General features: G+C 41.4%; 4 protein-coding genes across 8 annotated transcripts; 2 read left to right on the top strand and 2 right to left on the bottom strand.

Moving 5' to 3' along the window:
* Positions 1 to 704: 704 nt before the first annotated feature.
* LOC115368183 (protein rapunzel-like) lies at positions 705 to 3,372 on the bottom strand. Of its 2 annotated transcripts, none has more exons than XM_030064193.1 (2): positions 3,291 to 3,372; positions 705 to 1,815 (listed from the first exon to the last, which is right to left on the bottom strand). In XM_030064193.1, the coding sequence occupies exon 2, from the start codon at positions 1,753 to 1,755 to the stop codon at positions 1,066 to 1,068; it is 690 nt and encodes a 229-aa protein (XP_029920053.1). In that variant the 5' UTR covers positions 1,756 to 1,815; positions 3,291 to 3,372; the 3' UTR covers positions 705 to 1,065. The 2 variants fall into 2 exon arrangements, with proteins under 2 accessions (XP_029920053.1, XP_029920055.1); XM_030064195.1 differs by having other exon boundaries at positions 705 to 1,784; positions 3,291 to 3,354.
* A 4,534-nt stretch (positions 3,373 to 7,906) lies between these two features.
* On the top strand, positions 7,907 to 10,986 carry LOC115368182 (1-phosphatidylinositol phosphodiesterase). 4 transcript variants are annotated; one of them, XM_030064189.1, is made up of 4 exons: positions 7,907 to 8,064; positions 9,000 to 9,104; positions 9,692 to 10,262; positions 10,348 to 10,986. In XM_030064189.1, the coding sequence occupies exons 1-4, from the start codon at positions 7,928 to 7,930 to the stop codon at positions 10,612 to 10,614; spliced, it is 1,080 nt and encodes a 359-aa protein (XP_029920049.1). In that variant the 5' UTR covers positions 7,907 to 7,927; the 3' UTR covers positions 10,615 to 10,986. The 4 variants fall into 4 exon arrangements, with proteins under 4 accessions (XP_029920049.1, XP_029920050.1, XP_029920052.1 ...); XM_030064190.1 differs by having other exon boundaries at positions 9,005 to 9,104; positions 10,348 to 10,614; XM_030064192.1 differs by having other exon boundaries at positions 8,060 to 8,187; positions 9,005 to 9,104; positions 10,348 to 10,614.
* A 5,506-nt stretch (positions 10,987 to 16,492) lies between these two features.
* Positions 16,493 to 19,900, top strand: mrpl9 (mitochondrial ribosomal protein L9). Its single transcript, XM_030064417.1, has 7 exons — positions 16,493 to 16,781; positions 18,179 to 18,338; positions 18,536 to 18,660; positions 18,773 to 18,826; positions 18,976 to 19,077; positions 19,187 to 19,270; positions 19,481 to 19,900. The coding sequence occupies exons 1-7, from the start codon at positions 16,701 to 16,703 to the stop codon at positions 19,799 to 19,801; spliced, it is 927 nt and encodes a 308-aa protein (XP_029920277.1). The 5' UTR covers positions 16,493 to 16,700; the 3' UTR covers positions 19,802 to 19,900.
* Positions 19,901 to 20,161: 261 nt separating this feature from the next.
* prcc (proline rich mitotic checkpoint control factor) lies at positions 20,162 to 26,981 on the bottom strand. The gene is made up of 7 exons (XM_030064416.1): positions 26,670 to 26,981; positions 26,516 to 26,566; positions 25,493 to 25,981; positions 25,285 to 25,377; positions 24,926 to 25,072; positions 24,225 to 24,290; positions 20,162 to 22,691 (listed from the first exon to the last, which is right to left on the bottom strand). Exons 1-7 carry the CDS (start codon positions 26,979 to 26,981, stop codon positions 22,605 to 22,607), a joined length of 1,245 nt encoding a protein of 414 aa, XP_029920276.1. The 3' UTR covers positions 20,162 to 22,604.
* Between the last annotated feature and the right edge of the window lie 933 nt (positions 26,982 to 27,914).

Here is a 27,914-nt window from a genome sequence, read left to right as displayed (position 1 = left end):
GGAAAGCATAGATTAGTATGTAGTACATCACTAACCACTGTCCACATTAAGTATTGTAAGGCATTTTGTTTGGAGGTTGGTAATTCTCTACTTAATTGTATCTTCTAGTAGTTTGATCCTGGATGTGCACATGGAAGAATTATATTTTCATTTCTGCCCTTCCCAAGTGTAGCTTATTTGCATAATTGCATCATTTGAATTTTCTGTATGATTGTAGCTGCAAAGATAGACACTGTAATTGAGCGTTGATAGTAAGGTTGCCTGATTCACAGACAATATATGCAAAGAGAAGAGGACGAGGAGAGTTGAGACGATTCCAGCACCAACATGGAACAAGTATCTGAGCCAGAAACTGTCGAGGAATCTGTGTTTTTGGTGAGTCTATGTTTCTTCAAAGTTAATTGTTTTTGTTAGGCATTTCAAAAACAGTTGCTTATCCTTTTATTTAATATGTACCAAGTAATAGTTAATCTTCCAGGTTATGTTGCTACTATTTGAGAGGGAAGCAGTGAAGTCCATAGAGGTATTACACTTGCTTCTTCTGTTTGTGCGTGTCTCCTCTCTCATTATGGATAGAAATATAAATCCATTTTGAATTTTTCTGTGATCTTATAGGCTGCTGAAATTACTATATGGTACAGAACATGCTTCTTTTTCTGCATAAATTGTTGGTGTTAGTGCAGATGAAATGAATCCCACACAGACATGATAAACATATAATTTATATTTTTTTAACCGAAGCGATTGTATAAAACTTCATCAGCATTTATTGACGGGTCACACAAAACAACCGAAACAAAACAAAAACTCAAGTGGTCTCTTTGAACAAAAATAATATACATACACAATAGATTCAGCAACCAAAATGATACAAGAGAGCAAATAAGTGCAACTACAGTGCACAATATGTAAAAGGCTGCGTTTCCTATCTATATGGCATGATTTGTTTTCTTTCATTGGTCAACAGCTGAGAGTATAAACTTGGATGCTGGTCCCCATAGCGTTTTCACCGAATCCACAGGACTACCTTTCTGTATGGGTCCGTCCCGTCCTTCCAGTTCAAATTTAGGACGGGCTCTCCTCTTTGCATTGACTGAGCACCTCCTGCATTTTCTGCTGGATGTCTTCCACCCTCTTGGCCCACTTCTGTTTCACCTCGTCTTCATCATCCTCAGTCACAGCTGTGTAGGCCATGAGGGCGATGAGGCCCATGTGGAACAGGTGGCGAAGGTGGGAGCAGCGGTGCTCCATGATCTTCCGGTCACGGTCACAGTGCTCCAGGTACACCTTGAGCAGCGGCCTTCCAAACACAGAGCCGGTGCCCATGATTCCCCGGTAGTACACATCCAGACTCATGTCACTCTTGTCTCTCTCATAAATCTTCTCAAATTGATCCATGTGGCGCTGCGTGTGGTCTGGATCTTTCTTCACCAGTGCCACCATGGTGTTGAAGGCGGCATACTGGTGCTTGATGTACTCCTCGTACTTGCCGAAGGTCTCATTGACTTCATCGATGCGGATCTGCCTCAGGCACTGGTGGTTCTTCTCGGATATGCTCTCCAGTTTGGTGTGGACCGACCGGAACTCCTTGTCCAGAGCGTTGCCCTCCTCGCTCGCCAGGCCTTTGCGAGCCACCCCGACCAGGGAAGAGACAATGCCGAAAAGGGGGTCGATAGAAGAGGCGAAGGAGGAGACCTTCTCCACGCAGGTCAAGACCTTGACCGCGGTCTTCTTGATCTGTTCAGAGTTGGCCATGGCTGCTGCTTTTCCTCTGCCTCCCACCACTGTAAAGGTCCGGACAAGTGAGTCAGGAGGCTGCAAAGATAAAGAGAACCACACATGCTGTAAAACTGAATTAACACTGTGCTGTGCCTTCAGCTACTGACTACAACCTAAGGTAATTAATTAATCATTTCCAGGTAGCCTAATGTTAGCCTTTACCTTTTCCCTATATACTAGGCTGGAGATTTAAAGGAGCAGTTCAAGCAAAATACAAAAAAATGCAAAAAAATATTTATCCCCATTATAGTCTATCCATCCAGATACTTTTTGTGTAATTTGGTGAGGCTTCCAGTCTGCCGCAACCTTCCCTGTCTTTCGGCAGGACATGGGATGATACACATTTATGGAGCTCAAACCCTCAAAAATGTACATGTGAAAATCTCAACAGCTCTTTCCAAAAACAATGACACGGATACCCAACATCAAACTATATCTGTCCACCTGAATTTGTACTCCTCACTCCGGACACTGTACATTTCTGAGGGTTTGAGCTCCATAAATGTGTATACATCCAGTCCCACGGTATTGGAGTGAAGCGAGACAAGGAAGATCAGCGCAGACTGGAAACCCCACCAAATTGCACAGAAACTATGTAGATGCATGACTTGCACTAGAGATACTGTTAGTGGGAAAAGATGTTTCTTGTATTTCGGGTGAACTCTAGATGTAAGAGCTGGTCCTGCAGGTTCTCAGCTGTTGTTTCTTCTAAAATTACAGGGAAATTTAGTCAAAAGGCTGTCTCTCATGTTGCTGGCTGGCGGCACACATGTCACAGGCCGCCTTATGTTTACCATATCACAAACAGTGTCACCTTACACCCCAGCTCCCAGCAGCAGCAGTTGACAGTGAGGCTCAGACTTTGCCACAACAAAACACAGAGCCTAAAGAAGGGAGAGGGGTAGAAAAATTGCACCTGCTTCCTTACAGTTAAATATCCAGATTAGCATTAAACAAATTAGACAATTATGTTCAGTTATGTAACATCCTTTCAGTTCTGATGAATTACTGATGTACAGTATGGGCGTACTGTACACTCAAATATTTAGATCACGCGAGCAATTCACTACTACCTTGTGTGTAACCACAAACACAATCCACAATTCATTTTATTCATAAATACGGCGTTAGTCATCAGTCTCAAGACTGCTGTGGTGGAAAAATAACTCCCGGAGAACAGTGGGTGTGTCTTCATAGTTACACAGAAAAAAAAAAAAACACAAAATAAACAAATGGTTACACATCTTGACCTTTGATCTGTCCTCTTTCATAATTCAAACGACCCACAGTGACCATCTGACACCTCTCATTTGCTCACAGGATGTGCCTCTTGATTTGTTTTTAGCACATTGCTGGCATTTCCTGATTCCCAGCCAGACGGGGGAATCAAACATCATGCACATATTCTCCTTCAAGTCCCATCTCTCTAAGCTGAATTTGTTATTACAGAGAAATCAGATATCCTTTAGGTTAAACATGCAAAATCCCCGAGGCCGTATTAGTTTACTCACCTGAGACAAAAGTGTTGGTATCCCTCTGTCTGCTAAAGCTGTCCGACTACCCCTTCCACCATTTCCTTTTCAGTCAAATAAGGACGGCCTCTTTGTGCCATATAAGGGCATAGGAACGGGGAAGTGACTCATATTTGCCCTGTGCTGATTGGGTGAGAGGAAGTCTAGCAGATGCACTGCGGCTGTAAAGCAGGGTGGCCCTCTCATTGTTTTGGTCACATCATAGCCACACCTTCACAACCGGAGAGGGCTGACAGGCAACACAGAGGTCAAAGACAGAGAGACACACCTCTGTGACTGAAAGTGAAAATGCACAAGAATCAAGAAGAAGTGCTTTTGTGTCCTTGTGTATAATCCATGACTTCTCCATGGTCTTAAGTTTACTGACTATTTGAAAGAAAGACAGAGAGAAAGACAGAAAACTATGCATAAAACTGGTATCTGTATCTGTAACTGGCAGCTGAGTGTCATCTTTATTTTATGGTTGTATACTATTTCATTGACCTTAAATTAAAACAAAAAGGTCTCAGTGTCCACCCTGTGATGCTGTCCTATGGTGACACCTCACCCTGGTAAACCTGAGTGGCCCCAGTTAGTTTCTGGACACTCAAAATCATAAAATCATACTTCACAAACTGAATACATTGCAAACATCAAACAAAAGATGATCATGAGCCTCTTTGTGGATTTTTTCAGCTTTTTATCTCATGTCCACATGCATGATTTTTTTTATGGAATCCCTAAAAATGACTAACTTAAAAAATGATTGGTAAAATAAGTAAAGAAGAAAAAAATTACCAGAGACTATTTATTATTATCTATTTAATTGAGGCAAATCTTACATCTAGTATATAAGTATAATAGTAACTAATAGTTTCAGGTTATGAGAAGGTATTCACAGGCCGGATAATAAGGTTATTCATTTAATGTATTTATTTATTTAGATTTTAGAGACAAAGAATCAACTGACAGCAATCTTAGTGGGCAGGGCACAAAATCAGACAAAATCCAGAAAAGTGCCATTATTTTTCAAAATGTGGACTTTTTTTTTTTTTTTTTTTTTACCCTGCTTTTAACTGCTTGTAATTTTAAAGTGCCATGATTTTAAACCACTACCATTAAGACTAAATTAGTTTTCTCCATGTTCAGACACAACCATCTAAAGGTATGTCGCTTTAAAACATTTTCATTTTCCCATCAGATCCCATGACTTTTCCCTTCCAGAAACTATTTATTTTTAGTAACTGCTGCACCACATACTAGTTTTTGTACATAAAATTTGCAACTAAAGATATATCTGTGGACTTTTCAGCAATTCCTCCTTCCATCATTTAAAATGAGAAAATTCACATCTTTCATATCACAAGTGAACAAAATAGTTCTCTTCTGCCTCCTCTTCCATGGCTCCCAGCCAGCTCCTCTGAGCCACTTTACGCTCCACCCCCGCCCTCCTCTGAACGCTCTCCCATCTGCCTCAACCAGAAATACACAGTTTGGTGGATACCAAGCAAGACACTCTAAAAGTGCCTTTTCATGTCATGTTTAACACCAGCAACATGGGAAAACAGTCCTGAACTTACAATCTTTTTCAGTGTCAGCTTACAGTACTGATGCACATGTTTGTGAGATATGGACAGTGACTCTGTAAATGTATTTAGAAACACATTTTGTCATCATTTTTTGTTTAATATAAATTGCTCCAAAATGCATCAAGGGAAGCTAATAATACATTCCTAGCATTCACCTGGACTCACTAGGTCAGGTTATTTAATGAAAGATGAAGGTGTTGTGTATACTAGAGGCTCGATTAATAACTAACCATAATATTTAATGGACAAGGACAAAGCTGTTGTGTAATATTTGACTGTTTGAGTGTTAAGCAACAGAATAGTTAAACATTTGCAGATTTTTCCATTTACAAAGACACAGACCCCAGATCCCTCTAAGCCAAGCCCTGCTCCTGGGGCTCTCCACGCTCCTCCTCCATCTGCTCCTCTGAAGAGAGGAGGTGAAGGAGACGGAGGAGAAGGCCACACGATCCACTCTTTATCGCCTCATTTAAGTTCAGTTCATTTAAAAGCAATCAAATCACAAGGGCCGTTCCCTTAGCTTTGCTCATTTCAGATAATTTTGTCCTTAAAGTGAGATTAGTGATAAATTTCAGGTCTAAACTGTAAATTAACAGCCCATAAACTGATACTTTACTGTGATTTTCAGTAAAGTTGGTTTGCTTTGTGCACACACATAACACACACCAGTGGAACTATATCCACTGGTCTGTGTTATGTCTTTTTCCCGGCAGCGTTTTCATGCACGCTCGGCTCAACAAGGACCTAATGAAAACCCTACAGTCACTTCACTGTGACTGCAGGTTTGCCTTTGTGGCAACTGTAAGATGAAAACCTTCCAGTGAATAAAAACATACAGTCAGTAGTGATTAGTGATTATTACAGCAGGGGGTGCCATACTCCTTTAGAGCAGCATCTTAAATCCCTGTTAGCCATCAGTTTGTCCTTCCTCCCTTCACGTGGTGTATCTTGGAAACACCACATGATATAGGATTCTAACTTTGAAGTCATTAAATCACAAATAAAAAGACAGCTACAGAAGTAAGCCACACAAAGTTGAATGTCCATTAATGGTTCATGTCAGCTTTAAAAGTGGTATAACAATCACCACTTTAGTGTATGAGGTTTCAATGCAAATTGATGGAGTTTTAAAAATATAAAATTCTTGACAGCACATTAAACAGACAAACTGCCTCAGAAACAGCATCCACAGGCTTAAATAGATGGCCTCTGAACAGGGTAGTTCCTAAAGCTACAGCTACAGAAATTACCAGAGAACTATATAAACAGCTGTGATATAGTGCTAACAAAAAAAAAAAAAAAAAAAAAAAAAAATCGATGTCATTAATTACAAAGAGCTTCACCAAGACTATTTATAATATAGGTTCAACATTGATTCAGTGTTGGCCATTCAATAATTAAATTCAACCATAATACAATGTTGATTCAACAATATCTTTTCAACCTTTCATCTTTTCGGTGGTTGATCCACCATTAATCTTTATCTCTAACCAAAAGTCAACCAAAAATCAACATTTCTGACTATAAATCAATGTTGATTTAACAACTTTTGCTATCTGGGATGTCTGCACTGGATGTTTCTGTTATTTTGTCAACCCCCTGTCGTTTCATTAGACCATCAGACAAGCTTCACTGAGCCACCTGAAGAATCAAACTATGCCAGATGTTTTAAAATAGCCCGTCACTTGCAAAAATATGTGAAAGAGGTGTGGGTATTGCTCTGTCCACTGTCAACACCACACCGCTGCCCTCAGTTGATATCAGTGTTGTCTTAGTGATACTCACCACGGCTTCTGTGCAGTTCTTTTGATTGCATAATAATAATAGTAACTCAAAGATAAACAGGCAGTGCAGCATTAGGCTTTCACTGACTGATAAGAAAGTGGGGAGTGGGAGAGCAGCCACCTGCTGGTCCTGCTGTGTCAACAGCCAGGGGATGAGAGAGATAGTGAAGTAATGTGAGTGACCAGACTGAAACCTTTTGTGTATTTACTGTCTGAAGCAGCTGTGTTTTGGTAATGACATTATTTTCTTGGGCAGAGTAATTGCATAACAAAACCAGAGTGGAGTGAATCAATTCAACACACTAGATTCACAAGAAAAACAGATTCTATAACTCTGGCATTTCTCTATTTAATTCAAAGACATTTTCTTTGACATACAGAAAGTCCTGAAATCTAAATGTGTTTGTTTCTGAATAAAGATGTAAATGGAAATATTTAAGAATTGACATTTCTTATATAGCGTTCTTCACAACACTACTAACCCATGCATTTATTTATCTGTTGCATCCCAAGTTGCTTGACAAGGATATCATTTAGGCTGTACTGTGAGGAATAAAAAGTGCCTTTCTCAAGTTAGTGATATTTAACAGCAGAGGAGTACACGGTGAATTATTTCACAGCTAATTGTGAAAATGTACAAATTTTGAATTTGGATATAAAATAAAGACATTTCATGATGCCTAAAGACAGGTATGGAATTTCATTTTTATTTTACCAAAATAAGACACTTAAAAAAATTACTCAATGAAAACCAAAATAATTTTGAAGTACATGATACTTAGAATTTAAAAAGTGTTGATTAATGGATGGTCGTCACTGTTTGTCTCGTCATATCTGGTCCCAGGTTAATGGTTCCAGTTGTTTATTGGCCAATACTAGCCATGGGGGGGGGGGGGGGGGGGGGGTCTAGATAATTGATTGTAATTGATTGATGCTGTTGCTCTCACTGCAAACTTAACTATGATTAACTTGATTGTGTGTGTGTGTATGTGTGTGTGTGTGTGTGTACGTGTGTACGTGTGCGTGTGTGTGCATGCATGCTGTCATATTTCACTTTGTGTTTGTTGTGAGTGCGGCAAACAGTGTACTCTGAAAGAATGGTGTGATCAGCTAACCCCCCCACCTCCCCATACACACCCACAGCCTCTCTCTCTCTCTCTCTCCCTCTCTCTCTCTCTCTCCCTCTCTCTCTCTCTCTCTCCCTCTCTCCCTCTCTCTCTCTCTCTCTCTCTAATGCTGTGACATCAGAATCTGCAGCTCCCTCATGGCATGTGGCACATCAACATCCCAGGTCGGCTTGATGGCTCAGTCATTTTCTCTCTGGCCCCTCTCGGTTCTGCTCCTCTCCTCTCTCCCCACAGGCTGCCGGGCTGAAGACCACCAGCGTTTGGTTCAAAATAGGTAAACCGGAGCAGGTTTCAACAATAGCACCAGAGGCTTACACACAGAAGCAGTTGACTCATGATGTGGCTGTCATTTTTGGGATTAGAAGAGCTAAGCCAGCTATTGACGCGGCCCAGAGGGGTGAGCCGAGTTCACCCTCAGCCTGGACTGCCTGTTCCCTTTTTTTTTTTTTTTTTTTTTTTAAAATTCACTGTCATGCTTTTGTGATGGGATTGTTTTTAGCAAGATGCTTAGCAGCCAGTAGACCCTTTTCACAGCAGGCATTTTGACATGGGATAGCAGGTACAGACAGGTGCTACTGGTTACATAAATTAAGGCTCAGCTCCATTTAGGTGTAACAGAGCCGGGATCCTGCTGCTGTGCCTGCTGCCTCACTGGAAACACTCCAGTTTGCTTAAATGGAACAAAACCGTAGTCCTCCATGTCCACCTCTGTTTACCTCTACTGAGAAGTTTTATTTAGTTTTTTTATTATTATTTTAATTGTAAAAGAAAAAAAAAAAAAAATCAGTAGCCCTATCTTGTTTGTGATACATTTATATTTTAGGAATTTTGCTAATGCCCTTATCCAGAGAGACTCAAGTGCAACAGCTGAATTCCTAGAGTGCAAAGATGATGTGCAACCAATAATAAGAAGTGCAGGGGTCAAAGGGCTGGTAGATGTATGTGTACGTCTGCAAAGAATGACGTATGTTACAGGGGACCTATGCAAAAAAAAATAATAGCAAAGTAAACAAAACATGGAAAAGTTTTACTTTTAATAACCAGGCAGGCAAACAAGTTGGGGGTCACAACCATGTATAATATCTCTTGACACCAGAAAAACTGATCAGTAAGTTTAATGATCTTTCTATTGGCTATCTTGTTCACTATAATTACATTACACTAAATGCTGGCTTGAGTTGTATTCTAACTGTTTTTCCCTCTCTTAAGCATAGATCCTGCCATCACTGCTGAAAAACCAGACATGATAAACAGCACTAAACGAGCCCCGGGGAAAATAAACAGGATGCTCATTGACCTCCTGGTTTTATTGGGGTGAGTATATAACCGTGTCAGTGAGAATTAAACTTTTATATTTACTAGTGTGCACATGGAGGTTAAGAAATAATCAAAGAGGAAATTTTCTAGAATCACAGGATTCTAGAGGAAAATTCAGGACAGGAAAGGAGCAACCTATAAAATCTGCAGGTTGGGGGCGAAAAACTCAAAGTTTTAAGTGAAAACAGCTTTACAGTGCTGAATATTCTTGATTATAGATATAATACGGTGTTGCTGGAGGTCAAAGGTTGCATGGTCAATGGTCAGTTTTGGTGCTCTTTAAGAAAGCTGAGGAAAGTCAAAGTTGTGCAAGCTCACGTGGTTCCATGACAGTATTTTAGGTGGCAGGTCATAGTGTGTCATGGTCATCCTCTATGTCCCTGGCAGTTCCACTGCCACAGTCTCAAAGGACTTAACAACACCCACATCATAAAACAATAAATGGAAACAGCAACACCCAAACTTAGACCATCAGTGAGAGCAACTACTATGAAAACCTGGGAAGCAGCTGATGTGTGTAGATTGGTGTATTTACCAGATGGATCCTGCTGAATGTGGTGCTGACGCCTCTCTTTATCTGTTAGAACTGTTGACTTGAGTTATAGTGCCATTCAGAGACCCGACTATGATGACACATCCAGTCCTGAGTTCCTCAACTACTCCTGGATGGCGGCCATCCCTGACAGCTGGCCGCTATCTGAAATCACCATGCCCGGGACCCACAACACCATGGCCCTGTATGGGGGTGCACTTGCCGAGTGCCAGTCCTGGAGCCTGGAGTCTCAGCTCCTCGCTGGCGTCCGCTTTCTAGACATCCGTGTGCGTCATGTCAGAGGGAACCTGACTATCCACCATGGCGTGTCCTACCAGCGGGCGCACTTTGGTGATGTCTTAGAGGGTGTGGCTGACTTCCTGCACAAATACCCAAGCGAAACTGTGCTGATGCGTCTAAAAGAGGAGTTCAGTGAGACTTATGACATCTATGGTGCTGTGGTGAGCTACATCCACCGCTATGCCCACTGGGACCTGCTGTGGCACAGCCGGCTCATGCCCACCATGGGCCAGGCCCGAGGGAAACTCATCATCTTGCAAGACTTTTCTGGGCCAGACTTGGGAATGCGCTATGGTTCTCTGGACATCGCTGATGACTGGAAGGTAAGAAAGCGTTCACTCTGGTAATATTTTCTAAACTGACTTAAAAAATGCTGTGTAAAGACAATCAAGTTGCTGTTCCCCATAGGTCCCTACACTGCTGCATGTGAAAGAGAAATGGGAGAGTGTGTATGAACATCTGGAGGCCGCACCGGGGGGCAACAAGGCCCAGATCTTTCTCACCTATAGCAGCGGAGCAGGTGTATTCGCCTACCCCAGCGCCATTGCACAGCGAATCAATCCAAGACTATATGACTACTTGAGGGCCAAGAGGGACCGTAACCAGCGCTTTGGGATCATAACTATGGACTTTCCTGCTGCTCCTCTCATTCAGATGATCATCGACTTCAACTGAAAGATGGCACAAAGAGAGAACAGGCCTCTATCCCAACTCTTAGAAAGGCAGTTTTGAGATATGTAATTTGTTTACTAAGAAATCTGATCAAAAGCCTGGTGGCTTTCCTGGTAGATCATGGACCATATATCAAAGCTAAGTCCTTACTGCCGTGACCTGGGTTCGATTCCAGACTGAGCCCTCTCTTTCCTGCCTTTCCTGTTACTCCCTTTTGTTGCTCTTGAATAAAGCAGAAACATCAAAAAGAAAAAAAAAAAAGAAATCTGATCAAACACTTTGTTCATTTCAGTTCATGGTGTTTTCATTTCATTGCTGCATTAGTTGAACTGTTGATACCATCTGACCAAAATCATGCACTGATATGTCAGTGGCTACAATCAGTTTGTACCTTCACTTATACAGGAACAGAATGAAGCATAAACGGAAAATATACCTCTGTAAACATGTTTCCACTTTTGGCAAAGAAAAAGATGAATTTTGTTCTTGAGTTTGGTGGTTCACCACATGTGAACTTTGCATGAAACAGTTCAGATTTCGGCTACAGCTCTTCTCCTCCTTCTTATTTTGGATTTTATGGCGGGTGGCAAACGGCTTTTTGGTGCACTTTCACCACCATCTGAGCTGGAGTGTGTGTCTCTGTTATTAGTCCATCAATAGGCCCAAATTATGCACGAAAATGGACTATCTCTTTGCATCACTGAAGTTTGAGCTCTAACCTTAATCTTTTCCTCTTTTTGACTTAGACCTGAGAATAGATTAGTAGTTTTCTTCTCTTGAGTATACTGTGGGCAAATTGTCAGTACATGGTCTATGGTTTTCTAATGTTTCCAGCAATAATCACAACTGCCACTATTATGTAACCTTATTCAAAACAGTGCACTATTGAGACCCATGTGACCAAACCTCAATCTTGATATGATATCTAAGCTTCCTCTCTTCTGTGCCTTCCTTTTAGTCCAAGCCGCATTTCTTTTAATTTCACAAAAATGACACCCTGTCTTCTCTTCATCTATTGCCTTTGCTTTGCTGCTTTCTCCTCATTTCAGATTTAATCAAGCATTCCATCTCTGCTTTACAATAATCCAATCCATGTCTTTGTCACATTTCACTTCTAATCGAAATAAAGTTTGTATGATTTCAAGCACAGCATTTTGTTTGTTCAGATACATTAATGCTGAACTGGGATTAGAGTGCACCATCACTGTGAGCAGCCTCACCTCCACATGATATGAATGTACTGAGACAAATCAAAATGTGGTTTGCTAAAATGCCATATCCTTATGAATGGTGCTCAGTTAAAAAAATGATGAAGGAATAATTAAGAGTTTAATAAGAGTTTTTTTTCTTGTCTACCGACTTCCACTGCAAATACTTGATGGCAACATAAGCAGTGAAATCCACTCTGATGAGTGAGAATGAGGAAACACATTTTTAACATCAGTAACTGGACTCAGCTATCATTATATTCCAGACTGGGGCTGCAAAATTCTGGGAAGCTTGAGAGAAAATACTTTCAATTTACATTTTGCATTTTTTTTTTCAGTGAAAGAATTGATTAATGTCCTCCTCACAAATAAATTAAAGTAAAAAATGTAATTTATTAAATTTGTATTAGTATGCATATGACAAAACAAAATGTATATATTTATGTTTGTATAGTTTGTATACAATTTGATCATTTGTACAATTTCCGGTTAATTCTTGTACATTCCTGTTAATTCCCATATTTTCCCATTAATTCCAAGTTTGCCCACCCCCTTGCAACCCTATTCCAGAGACAACTGTAGATTTCACTGAACACCCTAAAATCCATTAGAATAGATTATGTCCAATAAACTGCAAAATTCAGTCAATGACAAAAAAAGTGGTTTGCAAGACACTGAAAGTGGAAATAATAAATTATATTATCATAACTGCCTCGTATTTAGCCTAACATGCACAGAAGGTATTGCAAAACAAGAAATGTTAAAGTGGTTTGGTCTGAGGCTGCATGTCTTAACATCCTGACTGAAGAGCAAAGGAAGTTACTAAATCAGGTAGCAGATACCCACACATACACACACACACACACACACACACACACACACACACACACACACACACACACACACAGTGTTATATGTGAGACACATATAACACTGCTGTACACTCCAGTGACTCCTGGGAGAAAGCCTTGAGAAGAAAGACGGGTAAGGCAGTAAAGCATATACATGTTCTGCTGCAGCTCCTCTTCTTTTTTAGAAATTGTTATGATCATGACAGACCTGCTACTTTCCTCTCAGTGGATATTAACCAGGCGTCACAGATGGAGAGCCAGCAAGAAAGTGCTGTCTGGATTTCAATATTCGGTTAGTTGTTTTGTCTCTATTATGTTTAAAACTTGCTTCCTGCTGTAGTACATCTGTATGAGTGTCATACTAATGCATACAATACTCCTCTTTACAGTTGTGGTGAATCTTATTTGGTGGATGGTCATGATTGCAGCTATCGGAGTTGGTAGGTTTGCTTTTGTTTCACCACTGCAAATAATATCTTGATTTTTCTTGGGTTTTTTTTTTTTGTTGTTTGTTTGTTTGTTTTTTTTTACTCGTCATCAAGGCGTATGTCTTGTGTGTCTAACTCATTGCTCACATGTGATACTCCTGTCGCTGCTCCGCCTGTGATCACCGGCATCTCAGGGGCCATGCACTTCCACAGCTGTCCCCTTCAGCCCAAGATCCCCATCTACCTGATGGTGCTGGGACTGTCCAGCCTGCTCGCCCTGTCCCTGACCTACATCCAGACCTCCAGCAAGGAGAGGGTCGTCCGAGTCGTGACGGCGTCCTGCCACACCATCCTGCACATGTTCAGCTTCTTCTGGTTCATTGCAGGTGAGACACACAGGGGAGAGACAGCATGGAGGCTGATTGATGGTCAGAAGAGCTGGGTCTTTAGCTTTTTCTTAAAGAGTGAGCCCATCCCACCACCAAGGAGCCACAGATGAGAAGACGCCCCTTCTAATGTGCTACTTTTTTTTTTTTTTTTTTATCAAAATCCCATTACCTCTACATCCTGCAAAACAGTATATCTTATCTTCAATGGTGATGTCTTGCTGAACCAGTGGGCGTGAGCAATAATTTCAATGTTTTTGAACAGTCATGCTCTTCTTACTCAATTAATTTGCTTTTCTCTCACTATCTGATCTGACCCCCATTTGTTTACACTTTTGAAAGATGTGTCTCAGCACCATGACAACCTGGTTCAACAAGAAATACATCAAATTAAGGAAGCAAGAGGCTCTCAAAATGCTGTTTCATTCTGACCCCAACAATCTTTCTTTCAGGTTTCTGACCAGTAAATATTTTCCTCAACGTCACCACAACGTCACCACACTGTATTGTACTCTGTAATGATAAATAAGTTATTTTAGTTTGGTTTACAAGTAGCCTCCACCATGCCATTTAAGCTGGATTTAAATTTTATTCACAAGGCCTCATTTTAATCTTAGTTCAGTTTACATTAATATTTATTAACACCTAGATTTCATGTTAATATTGGTTTTAGTTTACAATAATAACCTTGGTAATACTCAGGGAACAGGACAAATGCTTTCCTTTTAACTTCATATGTGCTGTCATTAACCTGCTTATCACTGCTAATAAATAGTGAGCAGTTTTGGCATGTGCTGAAGTTCCAAATCTGTGTTTGTAACTCCAGGCACTACGTGGGTTTACGGCTCTTATCCCCCTGACTACTCACCCACGGGAAGCAGATACTGCGAGCAAACCCTGTACCTGTTTGCCTTCTACGTTACCTCTCTGTGCTGGTTCCTGGTCTTCCTCACGTTCTTCTACTGCAGTGTGTTCCTCCTACTGGCCTGTTGTAACTTAGCATTTGGGAGACAGACGTATCTATTCACACGCGGTGGTTCATACGGCGCTATAAGTGATTTTCGAGAACCTGGAGCCACTGTTGGGCCTGAGTCATGATTATCACTGTTGGAGTGAAGAGTGTGTGAAGTGAACCTCACTGCAGTTTTGTCAGATTGAGATTTTGACGCTGTTGATGCTTATTCTGCTGAGAATGAGGGGCATTATCACCACTTGAGGTGGGAGCAGTACAGCTGTAGGTAGCTGCAGGTAAATCTGGCTTCTCAGCAGTGGATGGGAACAAATGTAAATAGCTTCCACATGCAATAAAGCCTGAAAAATTCATAAGAAATTTGTGCTTTTTCCTCAACACTTGGAGAAAGATAGCCTATCAATCCTGCACACTGTGATGCTTTATTTTGTGTTTTAACATCTCGCAGAGGAGTTGCGGTGCTGGGCTGGCTTTGAGAGTTTTCTATTTGCAAGTTCCAAATAAAGTCAGTGAGTTAAAGGAAGTGTGGTGATAAAAATCTGTTGAGTGCTGTAATCTTTCATCACTACGGTTACCCAATGCATTTCCTGGTGTTCAGCATGTTTAAGTCAATTAAAGAAAAAGTCTGATAGCTATTTTACTTTGTTATTAAGGGGAAGAGCAGCATCTTTGAGAAAGTCTGAAGAAAACACCAGTCATCCTAACGTCTAACGTAGGTAAACAGCTCCAAGACTTTGTTGAGGTGTCACATCACATTCGCTCTGCTTCTACCGCAGTCCTCCATAAAGGCAGCCACATGACCAACATTAGAGATACACACAGATAATAAACCAACCAGTAAGCATTATTTTACAACTGTGTTGGTGCAGAATTGAGAAGGAAATAAAGCAATAACCACTATATGCCACTCTAAAATCACTTTTCCTGTCCTCTCTATATCATTAGATGTTTTCTCACAGAAACAGTTTTTACAGGCTTATATATTTTTCTCTATTTTCTAAATGAATCAGCTGAGTTTCTTTTGCCATGAGCAGAGGCAAAGGAACGCATTAGCTCTTATGTATTCAGACTTTGATGTTTGCACACAAGTTGCATGCATTACTCTGTAACACAGCGGCAATGCATTTTCTTTCAATCCATAAATTGTATTTTAGTCCATGAATTTCATATGTTTTTATTGGCAACTGTCACCCAATAGTGAGAGGCTTTTCTGAGTGCATCCATTCCCTTATTTTCAATACAAAGCACTGCTGTGAACTCTCTGCTCTCTGCTAATTTTGTTTCTGTAAAATAAACTCAAATTAATTTGTCATGCCTCACCACAGCGAAACACAAGAAACCACAGCGCTTAATAAGGATGTGCCATCTCCACGCCTGCCTCTCTCTCTCTCTCTCTCTCTGAACAAATAACATTGTTTCATTGTTTGTTAAGATGATTATGGACAATAATGCACTGTATAATGTGTTTCACAATAAAAGTTTGCAATTTAGTTTGCATAATGTCTTTGTAAAAAATTAAAGGCAGCTATTCTGTATGGTTGAAGTTTGCAATAAATCACAATTAGTAAAGAAACTGTGTGGTTATATTTGTTTTCTCATACCTTGTCATAATAATGAATATGGCACAAATGTGTTTTGGATTTGACCACATGCATCTGATGGGATTAAGATTCACATTAATTCTTTACTCCGCTGTATAGGGGAAAATTTGCTTTTGCAGTCTGTACACGAAATAACATTCAAAACAGGGTGTATACAAACCAAAACATCACAACAAACTACTAACAAGGTAAGCAATGTTGGCTTTGTTTTCTCTTACACACAGCTCAGTTATTTGCACAGAAATTAATTTAACCATATTTTGGGTCATTATTTGGCATGCATCATGCACGAGAGAGCGAGAGGAGGGGTGCGTATATTGAAGCGTGTTAATGCTGATGTGCATTTTACTTCACACCACCACTGCTGGATATGAGGATGAGCAGCATGAACGTGGATTTAAATTCAGGCGCTGATCGGGACGCCTATCTCAGCTTGAGAGGTCCTTTTAGATCACAGGCGCTCCAATTTGACGCTATATTTTCGCGTTAGCTGCTGCTGTTTCTCTCGGCATGTTATGAGCTTGTGGCCTGGAGTTTAAGATGAGCCCGTCCAGTTAAAGTGTGCTGTGTGTGTGTGTGTGTTATCTGTTGTGGTCGTGTTAGTTGTCGTGTGTGAAGCCAGAAGCTGCTGTGTGAGGAGGAGCCATGTGGAGCTGCGGCCGCCGCGTCCTTCAGGAGCTGCTCTCCCAGCCGCCGGCCAGGTGCTTGTCTCAGACAGCCGTCAAGGTTAGTGTGTGTGTGTGTGTGTATATGTGTGTCAAACTGAGACAAATTGCAACAAATAAGTTTAAACTTCAATTTACGAGGCCTCAATGTCAACCAGCGATATATTGTTAAAGTCTGTCTGCAGCAGAATCAACATGTCAGCCATGAAGCCCACCGCTGCCCATCATCCTGCCACGATATGGATAAAATGTCACTCCTCAGTATTAAAACCGAATATCGCGATACCGATACGATATGCGACATGACTCTGGGTTCACACTTATTTGGAATTAAAACTGTTGCAGCAGTGGAAATTGAGCTTTCTTCAAAAAATAATATAAAACAAATGGACGTCGACAGTGCAGTTACTTCACAAAATATTTTAAATTTGATGTGGTTCATTCATCGTCTTTTGAGATGTGAATATCCTGCAGGTTGATATGTAGAAAATGATATGGTAATGATGTATTGTTCAGCCTTAATACTGAGCCGGTGGGTTGGAAACATATCAATACACATGAGTTTGACAGTAAATGGAGCAGGTGTGTATGGGTGTGGTGTTCAGGTGTCCATGTGCTGTTGGCTGTGGAGGGTACCTGCCTTACTTTCCTGTGGAGTGAAATTATAGAAAACCTTTCCCTGAGAATGTGTTTTTTTTTTTTTTTTCTTTAAAGTCCTCCTTGAATTAAATACAGCAGTAGGTTGCAGTCAAACCTAAAGGAATCTGTTATAATAACAGTTCATACAATCATCATGTGACCATTTCCCAACATAAAATCTGACCTCTGTAGTGACTTTTATACTGACCTGTAATGTTTAATTGGATAAGTAAAAGACGGTTTCTCCAAAAATCAGTCTCAAATTTTGTTGGAATGTGTCTTAAAAACATCTTTAAAATGTTAAATTTAATTTTCTGATGTGTGATATCACTCTGAAGTATGTAGGATGGAGTCAGGGTTAGGGTTAGATTCACATTACAGATGTGATGTGTTTGCATTAAAGCTGTATATTCTGATAGGTCTGTGGTTCGTTTCATTTTCATGTTTATTTACTTCGTATTTAATTAACTGGTTGCTAAGATCCTCAGTGCAGTTTTTCTTTGCCATCGAGCCACAGAGAGGGAAACAGTAACCCACAGCAAAGAACAAATCAGGAGCACTGCACTGGACTGGACTGCAGGGTGAAAAACACCTGCCTGCCCAAAATTATATGATTTTAGCCAAAGCAAAATCCTCTAAAATGTGCTGGTCTAGCCGTGCTCTAATAATGTTTTTCTGTCATAAGATTTCAGTCTTGTTGGAGTTTTTCTTTTGGTATCTCCCAAAGTCTTGTAATAGTTTGTGTTTTTGCAGACATGTAACTACGTCAGAACTTTGGCGGCTCTTCTGGTTATTTATTTATTTATTTATTTTACATAGAATACCGTTGTGGTGGAGCGCTGGTGGCAGGTCCCTCTGTCCAAAGTAGGAAGTCCACCAAGGCTGCACCCTCGGAGGCACAGAATCTACAAGTTGGTTGAAAACACCGCGCACAGTCCCAAGCAGAAGATGGAGCTCATCCTGACCCAGACTGTAGAAAGTGAGTGTCTCTGACGCTTTTGGCAAATCAGCATGAAACCCATGGAAATCTGTCAGGGATGGCGTTCGTCATACTTATCCCCATATGATAACTAAAATTACAAATTAATGTGAGTTTTCTTGGCACTGTTTAAATCATGCATACTCATGGAGATGTATGTTTTTTTGATTTTTTTTTTTAATTGTTTGTTTGATCAGAGCTTGGTGGGCGCGGAGACACCGTGTTTGTGAGGAAATCTGTGGGCCGGAACAAGCTGCTGCCCCAGGGCTTAGCCGTGTATCCATCACCGGAAAACAAACAGATTTTTGCCGAGGAACTCAAAGTGTGTACTGCGCATACTTTTCTTTAACGTCCCTCAGATATGATTATGATATGACCGTTTCTATCTCGATTCTGGTTAATTTTTCCCAAATTGTGTGTTTTTTGGCCTTTAGCGTTTGCGTGAAGGGACGCTGGAGGAAAGAGTGCAGACACGCACCGGACAGCTAGTGAGTAATCCTCCCCGATGACAATGAAACATTTATTTTTAGATGATTTTCAGTGCTGTTTGATTGTCACTGTCATCAAACAGGCCAAGAGAATGACAGACTAGCCACTTACCAGTTGTCTAAGCAAGTCTTTGTGTTTGTGTTTGCAGACAGTGGAGTACCTCAAACGCTTAAAGCTGACGATCGATGATATACCTTCAGCTGACGTCGTGCTCACGAAAGAGATCGTTTGCAGACAGATCCTCAAGAGGGTAGGGCTTGATTCTTCACTTGGTTTGACTGTCCTTGCAGTCGTTTTCTCCCTTTAGTGTCAAATCATTGAAAATTTATCCGACTAAATTGTGTAAAATATTTCCTTAGTTTCGAATAGTGGTGCCACCTCATGCACTGAGACTTCCAGATGAGCCGATCAAGAGTTTTGGAGATTACTGGTGTGAGATTACGGTAAGGGAGAAATGGAAAATACATAGTTTTGTCATCAAATGTCAGCAGCATAATTTTGACATTTGCACCATGCATGATTGATGCCTTTTAGTTGTTTGCTGGTGTTGGAAAAAAAAAAAAGTACTGAGATATGTGTTTAAAAACTGACATAACACTGGGTTATGTCAAAAGGCTGATCCTCTGTTCAGTTTCCATGTTGTTTCCTTCCAGGTTAATGGAATAGACACGGTGCGTATCCCCATGTCGCTGGCGCCATATCAAGACCCTTCTGCCAGTTTCCAGAAAATCTTGAAGAAACAAAAGAAGGAGCAGGGAGAGGCAGCCACACCTGCTGGTGAGGAGGAAGAGGAGGCAGTTTTGAAGGCAGTTTCTGAGGCGGCAGGAGAACCTGAGGCCGAGAAAGAGGCTGCGACTTCTCTTGCATCCTCAGCTGCAGCAGGAGCCTCGGCAGCAGCTCCCGATGCTGCGGAGGCTCCACAGACGAGTCAAGACACATCAGCGCCACCAAGTGACACCCCGAAGAAAGATTAATGGACATTGTTAAACATAAACTCCAAACGAAGACAACAGACTTTGATAACTGTTTACCTCCATTACAGTTTGATTAAATATACAAGAACAACAGTCAAAGTGTAGTTTCTTTGGTTGTTTTCATGCAGGACAGCTCTTCTCCCTGCCTCTTTGTGTGAAATCCTGAAGTAATGTTCTTAAAAAATTCCACATTTTACAATCCCAGGTCCAGTTTCATGTTTTATCTTCCATGTATTCCCTTCAGAAGGAAAACTGCAGTGGGATAAATGGATGTCCTCTATAGTTTTGCATAATGTCTGCATCATAATGGTACCAATGTAAAGAATGTCCACTGGGATTGAGACAAAGTAACACACACAGGAAAGGAAAAAAAAAACGTATTTAATTTTAACTGCACAACACACACAAAATATAGGGGAAACAAAAAGATCTTTCCCAGTATTGCCATCAGATATGCAAGTCACTGAAAATGTAATATCAGAGTGTTTTAATACAGTTTCACATTTAGCTGGCACGCTGATTAAAAGTATGCCAACCCCAAATACGACCATCAAATCCTCCGTCAGGTCAGTGTTGGTACATGTAGCCTCGCCAAGGAGTGATTGTATCTGATATTTCATCGAGGAGGATTGCTTACTACAAAGGATTTTCACCAAGACTATACAAATTCACCTTGTCTTGTTTATGGGGAATTGAGGAAAAGTTGCAAGAAAAAAAGGTTGGCGCTCCCAAAAAGAAACCTGCCTTCATTTGCACACCTACTGTACCATGTACACTGTCATCTGAAAATGTTTTTTTTGGGCAGTAAAACTGGTTTGACCTCAATATGTACTATATTCCTGTCACAGACGTGTGTGAAGGTATGAATCCAGGCTGTCAGCAATATGCTTTGAGGTGTATTTTGTCTTGAAATATATCCAGATGTTACAACCAGAGCCAGGTGTGTCTGTGTGTGTGTTGTGTGACGAGTGCACGACACACACAGACACATAATTCAGTGTCACTTGTGGTCACATAGCCCTTACGTACAAGAACTGTGAAATCTGACCCAACCATATCAAGGGGGCTGCTGATACCTTCCTTTGAGATTCTCTGCCAAACGTGATGCAGTCTCTTGCATCTTTATGGGGCAGATTGGGTCGTACATCCCTGTGTGATGTAGACTTTTTGGATGATTAACTGGGCATCCAGACTGAGGATCCTCACTTCCACACCTTGAGCTTCACAGGATTGCTTGAGCAGTGGCTTGTGGCTAGTTTGAATCTGTATGCAAAAAAAAAAAACTTTTAAGATATTGTGGCAGAACAGCAGAGGTTTGTAGCTGGTACACTACCCCAATGCTTGGATGCTGAATCACTCATTAAGTCAACTAAATGGAAAGATGTGTATAAACTATGACAAATGGGTGAAGTCCGGCTTATAAATTTAGATCGCTCCCTTGTTTTTCCTAATTTCAATGCCTGCCTGGAAATCTACGCATCATACTTCAACAAAGGACAAGGAAAACATGGTTGGGCTTAAATACGTGCCAGTGCCTCAATGACCAGGCTGTTTAAAAAGCCTGGTGAGCAGGAGAGGAAAGCATGAGACAAGGTGAAATATTACAACCACACTCCCTCTAAAGGAGAAATCAGAGACCTACAATATTCTCCATAGCTGGAGAGAATGAACAATTTTCCCCACGTAACAGTCTTTTCAAGATACTGGAAACACTCCCACCCACTGTCGGCGGACAGTCACACATACACAAAGTCCTGGTTTACTAGAGGAAAGTACTTCCAAAAATAGGTGCAGCAGGAAGAAATATTGTTACATCATGCTCTCAGCTATCAGGCATAGTAAGATTTCAACTTGACAAAAATGCATCCTCTATCTGAAGAATCTGCAGGTGTTAAACACCACTAGGAGATCCTTGCTGTTAATCATCCTCCTGTAAGACAGAGAGTTAAAAAAACTATCGTAGGGATTTTGTGAGACCACCACAGAACCTATAACATGCTGCTAGGAAACGATGACGTACAGTTCCTGTTTCATGGGATAATTAGATTTTTGTCTGACCTGAGTCAGAAGTGTAGTTGAAAAACGAGCTGAAACTTGAACAGTGATAGTCACCTCAAATGATGCATGTAAATGAATGGGAGTCAAAAGAGAAACCTTTATTTGGCACTAAAAAGTTGACAATTACGCAACATTTCATAACCATCCCATGACTTCCATTCATTTCTCATTTGCTGAGGCGATATTTTAGTTCAGTGTGTGTGCGTGTTTGTTATTACCAGAGAAACAAACTTTCAGACTATTCTCAAGGCAGAGGGCCATCTGTGGGGGACAAAAAAAGAACTGTACTGCAGCGTTCCCTAGCACATGAGTGAAATGAATACACCTTAAAAAGAGAGATATTTCTAATGACCATTAAAGGGTCCATCACATCATCAGCACCACTGACTGGCCATAGGTACCTTAAAAATGTTTACATTGTTAAGCAGGAATCACATCATTTTAGAAAATGAATGAAATTACATCTTTGAGGAAGCTATTTGAGAAAGGACAGTGTATGGCTTAGACCCTGGATTTCAGTACAGGAGCAACACTTTATCCAACAGTCCACCAGATGAACTACCGGATATTAAGTCAAACACAAAGACGGGATGGAGGACCGGCAAAAATAGAGGAGCAAAGGTAATGTCAGTATTAAGTACGCATAACCTCTTCCCAAACAACAGAACGCCCCCTCTATGGAAAGCTCTACTCTAATTTCTGACGTAGGGTTTCTGCATGCCACCAAGTGTCCACATTACGACATTTAGAAGCCATATTTGGCCTGGGTCTGCCGACGGGTTAGCTTGTTTTCTGCCCAGCTGTTCTTCAGTTCCAGCTCACGTTCCTTTGCCTGTGGGTGAAAGAAGAGGGTGGAAAATTCTGTCAAGCCTCCTAAAGACACAACATTGTGTATATAATTCATTTCAAATAACTGAGAGTTGATTTGAAGACACCAAATGTCATTTTCTGAGTCTGAGTCAACATTCCTCTGGCAAACTTCGCCTCCAATTTAGAGTTGTACACCTATGTCCTAAGTCAAGAGAAAAATGAAGTGAGAGAGGATCCTCATATTTGTGCCTCGCGGGCAGGCGTGCATAGCTCTGAGTTGGGACGGTGCAGAGGAGATTATTAAAATTACCCCTCTCCTGCACCTGCCCTGCCAGGTTGCTATGTTTCCCATGAAGAGTGCTACAGTGAGTCTACAGGTTTTCATTCCAGCAGAACAGTACAGCGGATAACTTCACTGACTTGTTCCTCCACTCAAAGTGTGCTAATCAGCGACATCAACTGGTGGAGTTTTTGGGTTTGAATGAAAACCTGCAGGCTCTTGGCCCTCCACAGCACATGACAGGACATTGTAGTTTCAAGACAAGCGCTCATCTTTAAAGGTTGAGAAATGGAAAATTCCCTACACCTCATACATCCTGCCCATTTCACTGTTTCTGCATTTTTGGTTGCTGGACTCAATAGCCGATACTAGCTAATGTGGATAAATCTGAGACCAAATAAACGATGCATATATGAACAAAACTGAGTCACCAATTCACTGTTCTCATAATTGAATTAACTCCATAAAGAAAAGAACAAAACTGATGGACTTGGAAAGCTCATCGACCCATTGCTAGGCCTGTACTGCATATAATAATGACTCAAATTACTGCATTGTTCTGCCACTAGGCCAGTAAAAGCCTCAGTGGTTTTCTTCTGAAAATGGCTTAATAACTGCCTCTATTTAATACAGGATTAGTTCAGCTGAACTACATGAAAACTGTTGCCTCTATAGTGGGTGCTTGATGTAAGTCTAATCAAACCCACACAGCATTTCTAGAAATGCTATGTGACAGACCAACAACTCACAAAAGTATTAAATTAGAAACTAATGGCTGCGACAGGAAAAACCTTGCTAGTCTGTTTGTGTGGCTTGCATGGGAGGGCGTACAACCCGTGGCATATGGTGTTCAAAATGAGTTCTCCCTGGAGCTGGATGTGTGCTGACATGTCGCACTGGGACCACACATAAGACGACTGAATCCCCACCCTCCTCTCTACCGCCAAGACCCGACCGAAAGCTTACTTTTATAAACTTGATTTAAATGACAACCTTGTTTTCATTATGCAGCAGTGGTATCGAACTGTGTTAGGTGTTAAATACAGTTTGAGGATTTCTGCTGAGTTGGCTTTAATGAACTGTGAACACTTATGGAGTCAAAAGTGCAATGGCTGCATGTTACTACAGTGACTTCTCTGTTTAGATGTTTTCTTTGATCATTTTATATTACATAATTTGAGAACTTTTGACATTTACACAGCTTAATAATGAATCCCTAACTCCCTTTTAAACGTTTTCCAATCAAGTATAATACAGCGTTGAAGCAGAGCTCACCTGGTGAATGAGATATGTGATCTGGTGCTTGCGTCGCTGTTGTCCTGTAGGCTGGTCTCCTTTTTTCTGTATCAACGAGGAAAACAGTCCAAACAGTGGAAAACAAGGTTAATAAGTTTTAGAGGACAATCACTTTTTATCATATGATAACAATGCTGTTGTTTTTTCTTGTGGGTCAGCCTGGAAAAACTGGATTGTTTCTTTGGTAAATGGGCAGGACTTGAAGGCGCAGTCTTGGAGTGCGAGAACTTTTCAGGCTTTTTTGGGTTGTCTAATATTGTTCCAAGCCCAGGATTTGTGACTTAACTTTGGGATAAGGCTTAAAAGTTGAATTACCAAAGCTATTTTGTCTTTGTTAAATGTGAAAAAGAAAAAAAAGCATCTGGCATCTGATGCTAAATATATGCCCATTTAGAGGAATAACAACCTTTTGCACAGAATCATCTCTCTAAAAATAACAATGCCAAAAAATAAATCCAGATTACACCATGTCAAAACATTAATGACTAAAATGCTTTAGGTTTACCTTTCCTGGTCTAAAACGAATGTAAGCAAAGGCTACAGGTTTCTTAATCTGTATGTCTAAATAACGCATTAACTTCTTCCTGCCTACTTATGATAAAAGGAACAACAAACATTAACACCCAATCCTCAAAAGAAAACCTGCAGCTAAGAACCCCGGGTACAGCATTGCAGGGCACCTTGCTGAAGGACTGGCGCTCCTGTTTCTCCTCCGACATGCTCTTGGTCATCCACTGCTGGCTGCCGATCAGCTGGTCATCCCCTTTGATCTCCAGAAACTTCACCTCCTCTTTGCCTCTGTTCCTTTTCCCCTGCAGCCGCATGAACTGTGCAGGGAGAAGAGGCTCACATCAGCGTCATCTCAAGTGAGGTTGTAACCTGGCTGAGATTATTAAGCCATAATACTGCTACATTCATTTTTCTCTAAATAGTCAAAAGTGTGATGACAAAACAGAGCAGGGCAGCAAATTTTCAGCTGCTTGTTTGATGTTGTGTGGCAGAATGGTAAAACAATGCAAAGCTGCAACATGCTTCTTACCGCTTCATCATCAAACATGGCAGAGGGGCCGGGCTCTTCAGCTTCCGCCAAAGCAGGGTTAGGATCTTGGTAGTATGGCTCATTATAGTATCCCTGTCCAAGGAGGAAACATTTTGGATGTTACTAAAATAGTAAAGTGTAATCTGAATCTAAATCCATTTCAGTGACATGTACATGTAAGTGACTAAATCATTCCAGTCATTACTACCTGAGGGAAAGCCTCTGGACCTGCTATGGGCTGCTGGTACTGAGGATTCTGAACTCCCCATGTGCTAACTCCCTCATGGTTCGACCCAAAGTCAAGAGGGGCATCCGACTGGCCGCTCTCGTCACCAGGTACAAAAGAAAGGAGATCCGAGGGGGCCCCCGGTTCAGGGTCTAGGCTAGGGACCACAGCAGGGAGTGGCTGGGAGCTCTCGCCTAAGGAAAAGTAGTTCTCTGGGGCCACATCCTCCTCAGCGTCCTGGTCGTCTGTGGCTATTTGCCGGGCCAGCTGCAGAGCGGCGGACTTTGCTGCAGCTTTGATAGCAGAGGGGGACGCGCTCGAGCCAAGCAGTCCCTGGGCAGGAGTTCCAGGTTTGGGCCCTTTAGGCTCCGGGCGCTTGGTGAGCGTGTGAGGAATCAAGGGTCTCTGGGTCTCCTTCACAGTCAGGTTTTTGGGCTGTGGCAGAAGGGAGGACAGGCCTGTACCTTGGCCCTGAAGAAACATGGGGGATATTGAAAATGAGCAATGTTTGAAAGAGAATTTCAAGATTGGCAGCTACATCACTGAGGCATGATGCTGTTTACTACACAGTGTAAATGGAACAAAATTCCTTGTGTCATTTGTTTCCCTTTCCCTATGCATTCATGTTATTATCAAGACAGCAGAAATGCTGACATGAAAACTATAGTGGAGGCACAGTAGAGGGCTATAGCAGAGCTAAACCTAGGCTGGCGGGGGTGTTGTTACAGATTTATTGCACTATTGCTATCCACTCTGAATGAATTTACAAGAAAAATATTGGAAAGCTAGCTCATATTTCATTTTTGAGCTGGCAAATGTAACCATCAATACATGCTCATAAGGTGCCCAAGAGAAGTCCAAATATGATACCCGAGTTACAGCTGTATTGGTCGGGATAGTGAGAGATGTAAACATTTTATCCTGTGTACTGAGGGATCTGATGTCAAAGTACACTAGTGTAACTGAGCAGCTCATCTTGAATATGACAATGCGAGATACTCTTACCTGAGTTTGTAATTTCTTCTTTGCAGGCTCATCATCCTCATCCGAGTCTGACTATTAACAAGACAAGAAATTTAAAAATTAGAGTCACCACTAGCACTTGCTCAAATGCTGTATTCACCTTGTGAGGAGCTGGCTGAGAGGACTCACTACTTACATCCTGTCTTTGTATCTGTGGTACAACAATTTTGACAGGCTCAGTTCGCTTCTTCGGCTTAGGCAGATTGAAAAGTAATCCTCCTTTAGACGGCTGGGTATCTGGGTCATCGTTTGACGAACTGTCCCTTGATGAAAGGTCTGGTTTCGCCTCCTTGCTTGGTCCTTCGTTCGCTTGTGTAGTCGAGGTTTCTTTTTTAGGGGCTGGCAGGAGAGAAAAGAGCCCTCCACTCGGTTTGCCCTCGGGGACGACAGAGGCTGAGGTTTCCTCCGAATCACTCTCATCACTGCTGTCGTAGGCTACTAAAGACATGTTTGCTGATGTTGGAGATTACTGTGCAGCAACTCGTGGACATGGATAACCACTTCCCCTGGTTAAGCGCCTTGGGCTTCTCTTCTCTGCGGAGCTGACTTCAAACAAAGGTAAGAAAATGTCTGATCGACAAAACCACTTAAAAGCCTGCAGTTTATCAAATATGAAACCATTCCAGGAGAGGCTGCCGTGTCATGAAAATAGCAGCGGTTCAAACGAGGGCCTCACAGCGGGCTATTTTAAATTAGAGGACTGTCCCAACTTCAGAAAGCTAGCTAGGCCGCAAAGACGATGCATCTACCAACATAATGGTCGATATAACTGGTCAAATCCAATCCGTATCACCTAAAAGTGCCTATGACGACAACAACTAATGCAATAGCTACACTTTACACCGCAATAACACCCGTTACGGCAGAAGTTACGCCGACAAATTGCGCTAGCAGCCCCTGCACCCCATCAAAACATTCGCTTCCATTATTTTTAAGGGAAGGAGACTGCGCAGCCTTTTGCGCACCTCCTTCTTCTTCGCCTTGTTCTCTGGTGTATTGGAGAGTTGGCGAACACCATGGCTGCTCTAGCGCCCCCTACTGACCAAGCCTGTGAACTGAGAATTTACATGAAATGAAAAATCAAACTCTTATTTATCATTTCTCGTGTGACTAGCCCTCCTCAAAGATCTGGGCGTCCTCTTATTTGGGAAAAGAATAGACATACAAATACAAATTCTATAATCACCCAGACCACTGGGTGTCATTGCAGTTTTGACTGTGACATTTTTTTCTTATTCTGACAGCCATTTTTGCCTCATATTTAGTAATTTTCCCGACTCTACAAGTTACCATCCTATTGCGAAAAATACTCCAGCCACTGTGACCAATGGAGGAGAAAAATACCTCCCTGCCCTGCAATTCCATCTCAGCTCAAACATTT

Source organism: Myripristis murdjan, chromosome 11 (genome assembly GCF_902150065.1).
Source record: "Myripristis murdjan chromosome 11, fMyrMur1.1, whole genome shotgun sequence".
NCBI lineage: Eukaryota > Metazoa > Chordata > Actinopteri > Holocentriformes > Holocentridae > Myripristis > Myripristis murdjan.
This window is presented reverse-complemented; position numbering and strand designations above follow the sequence as displayed.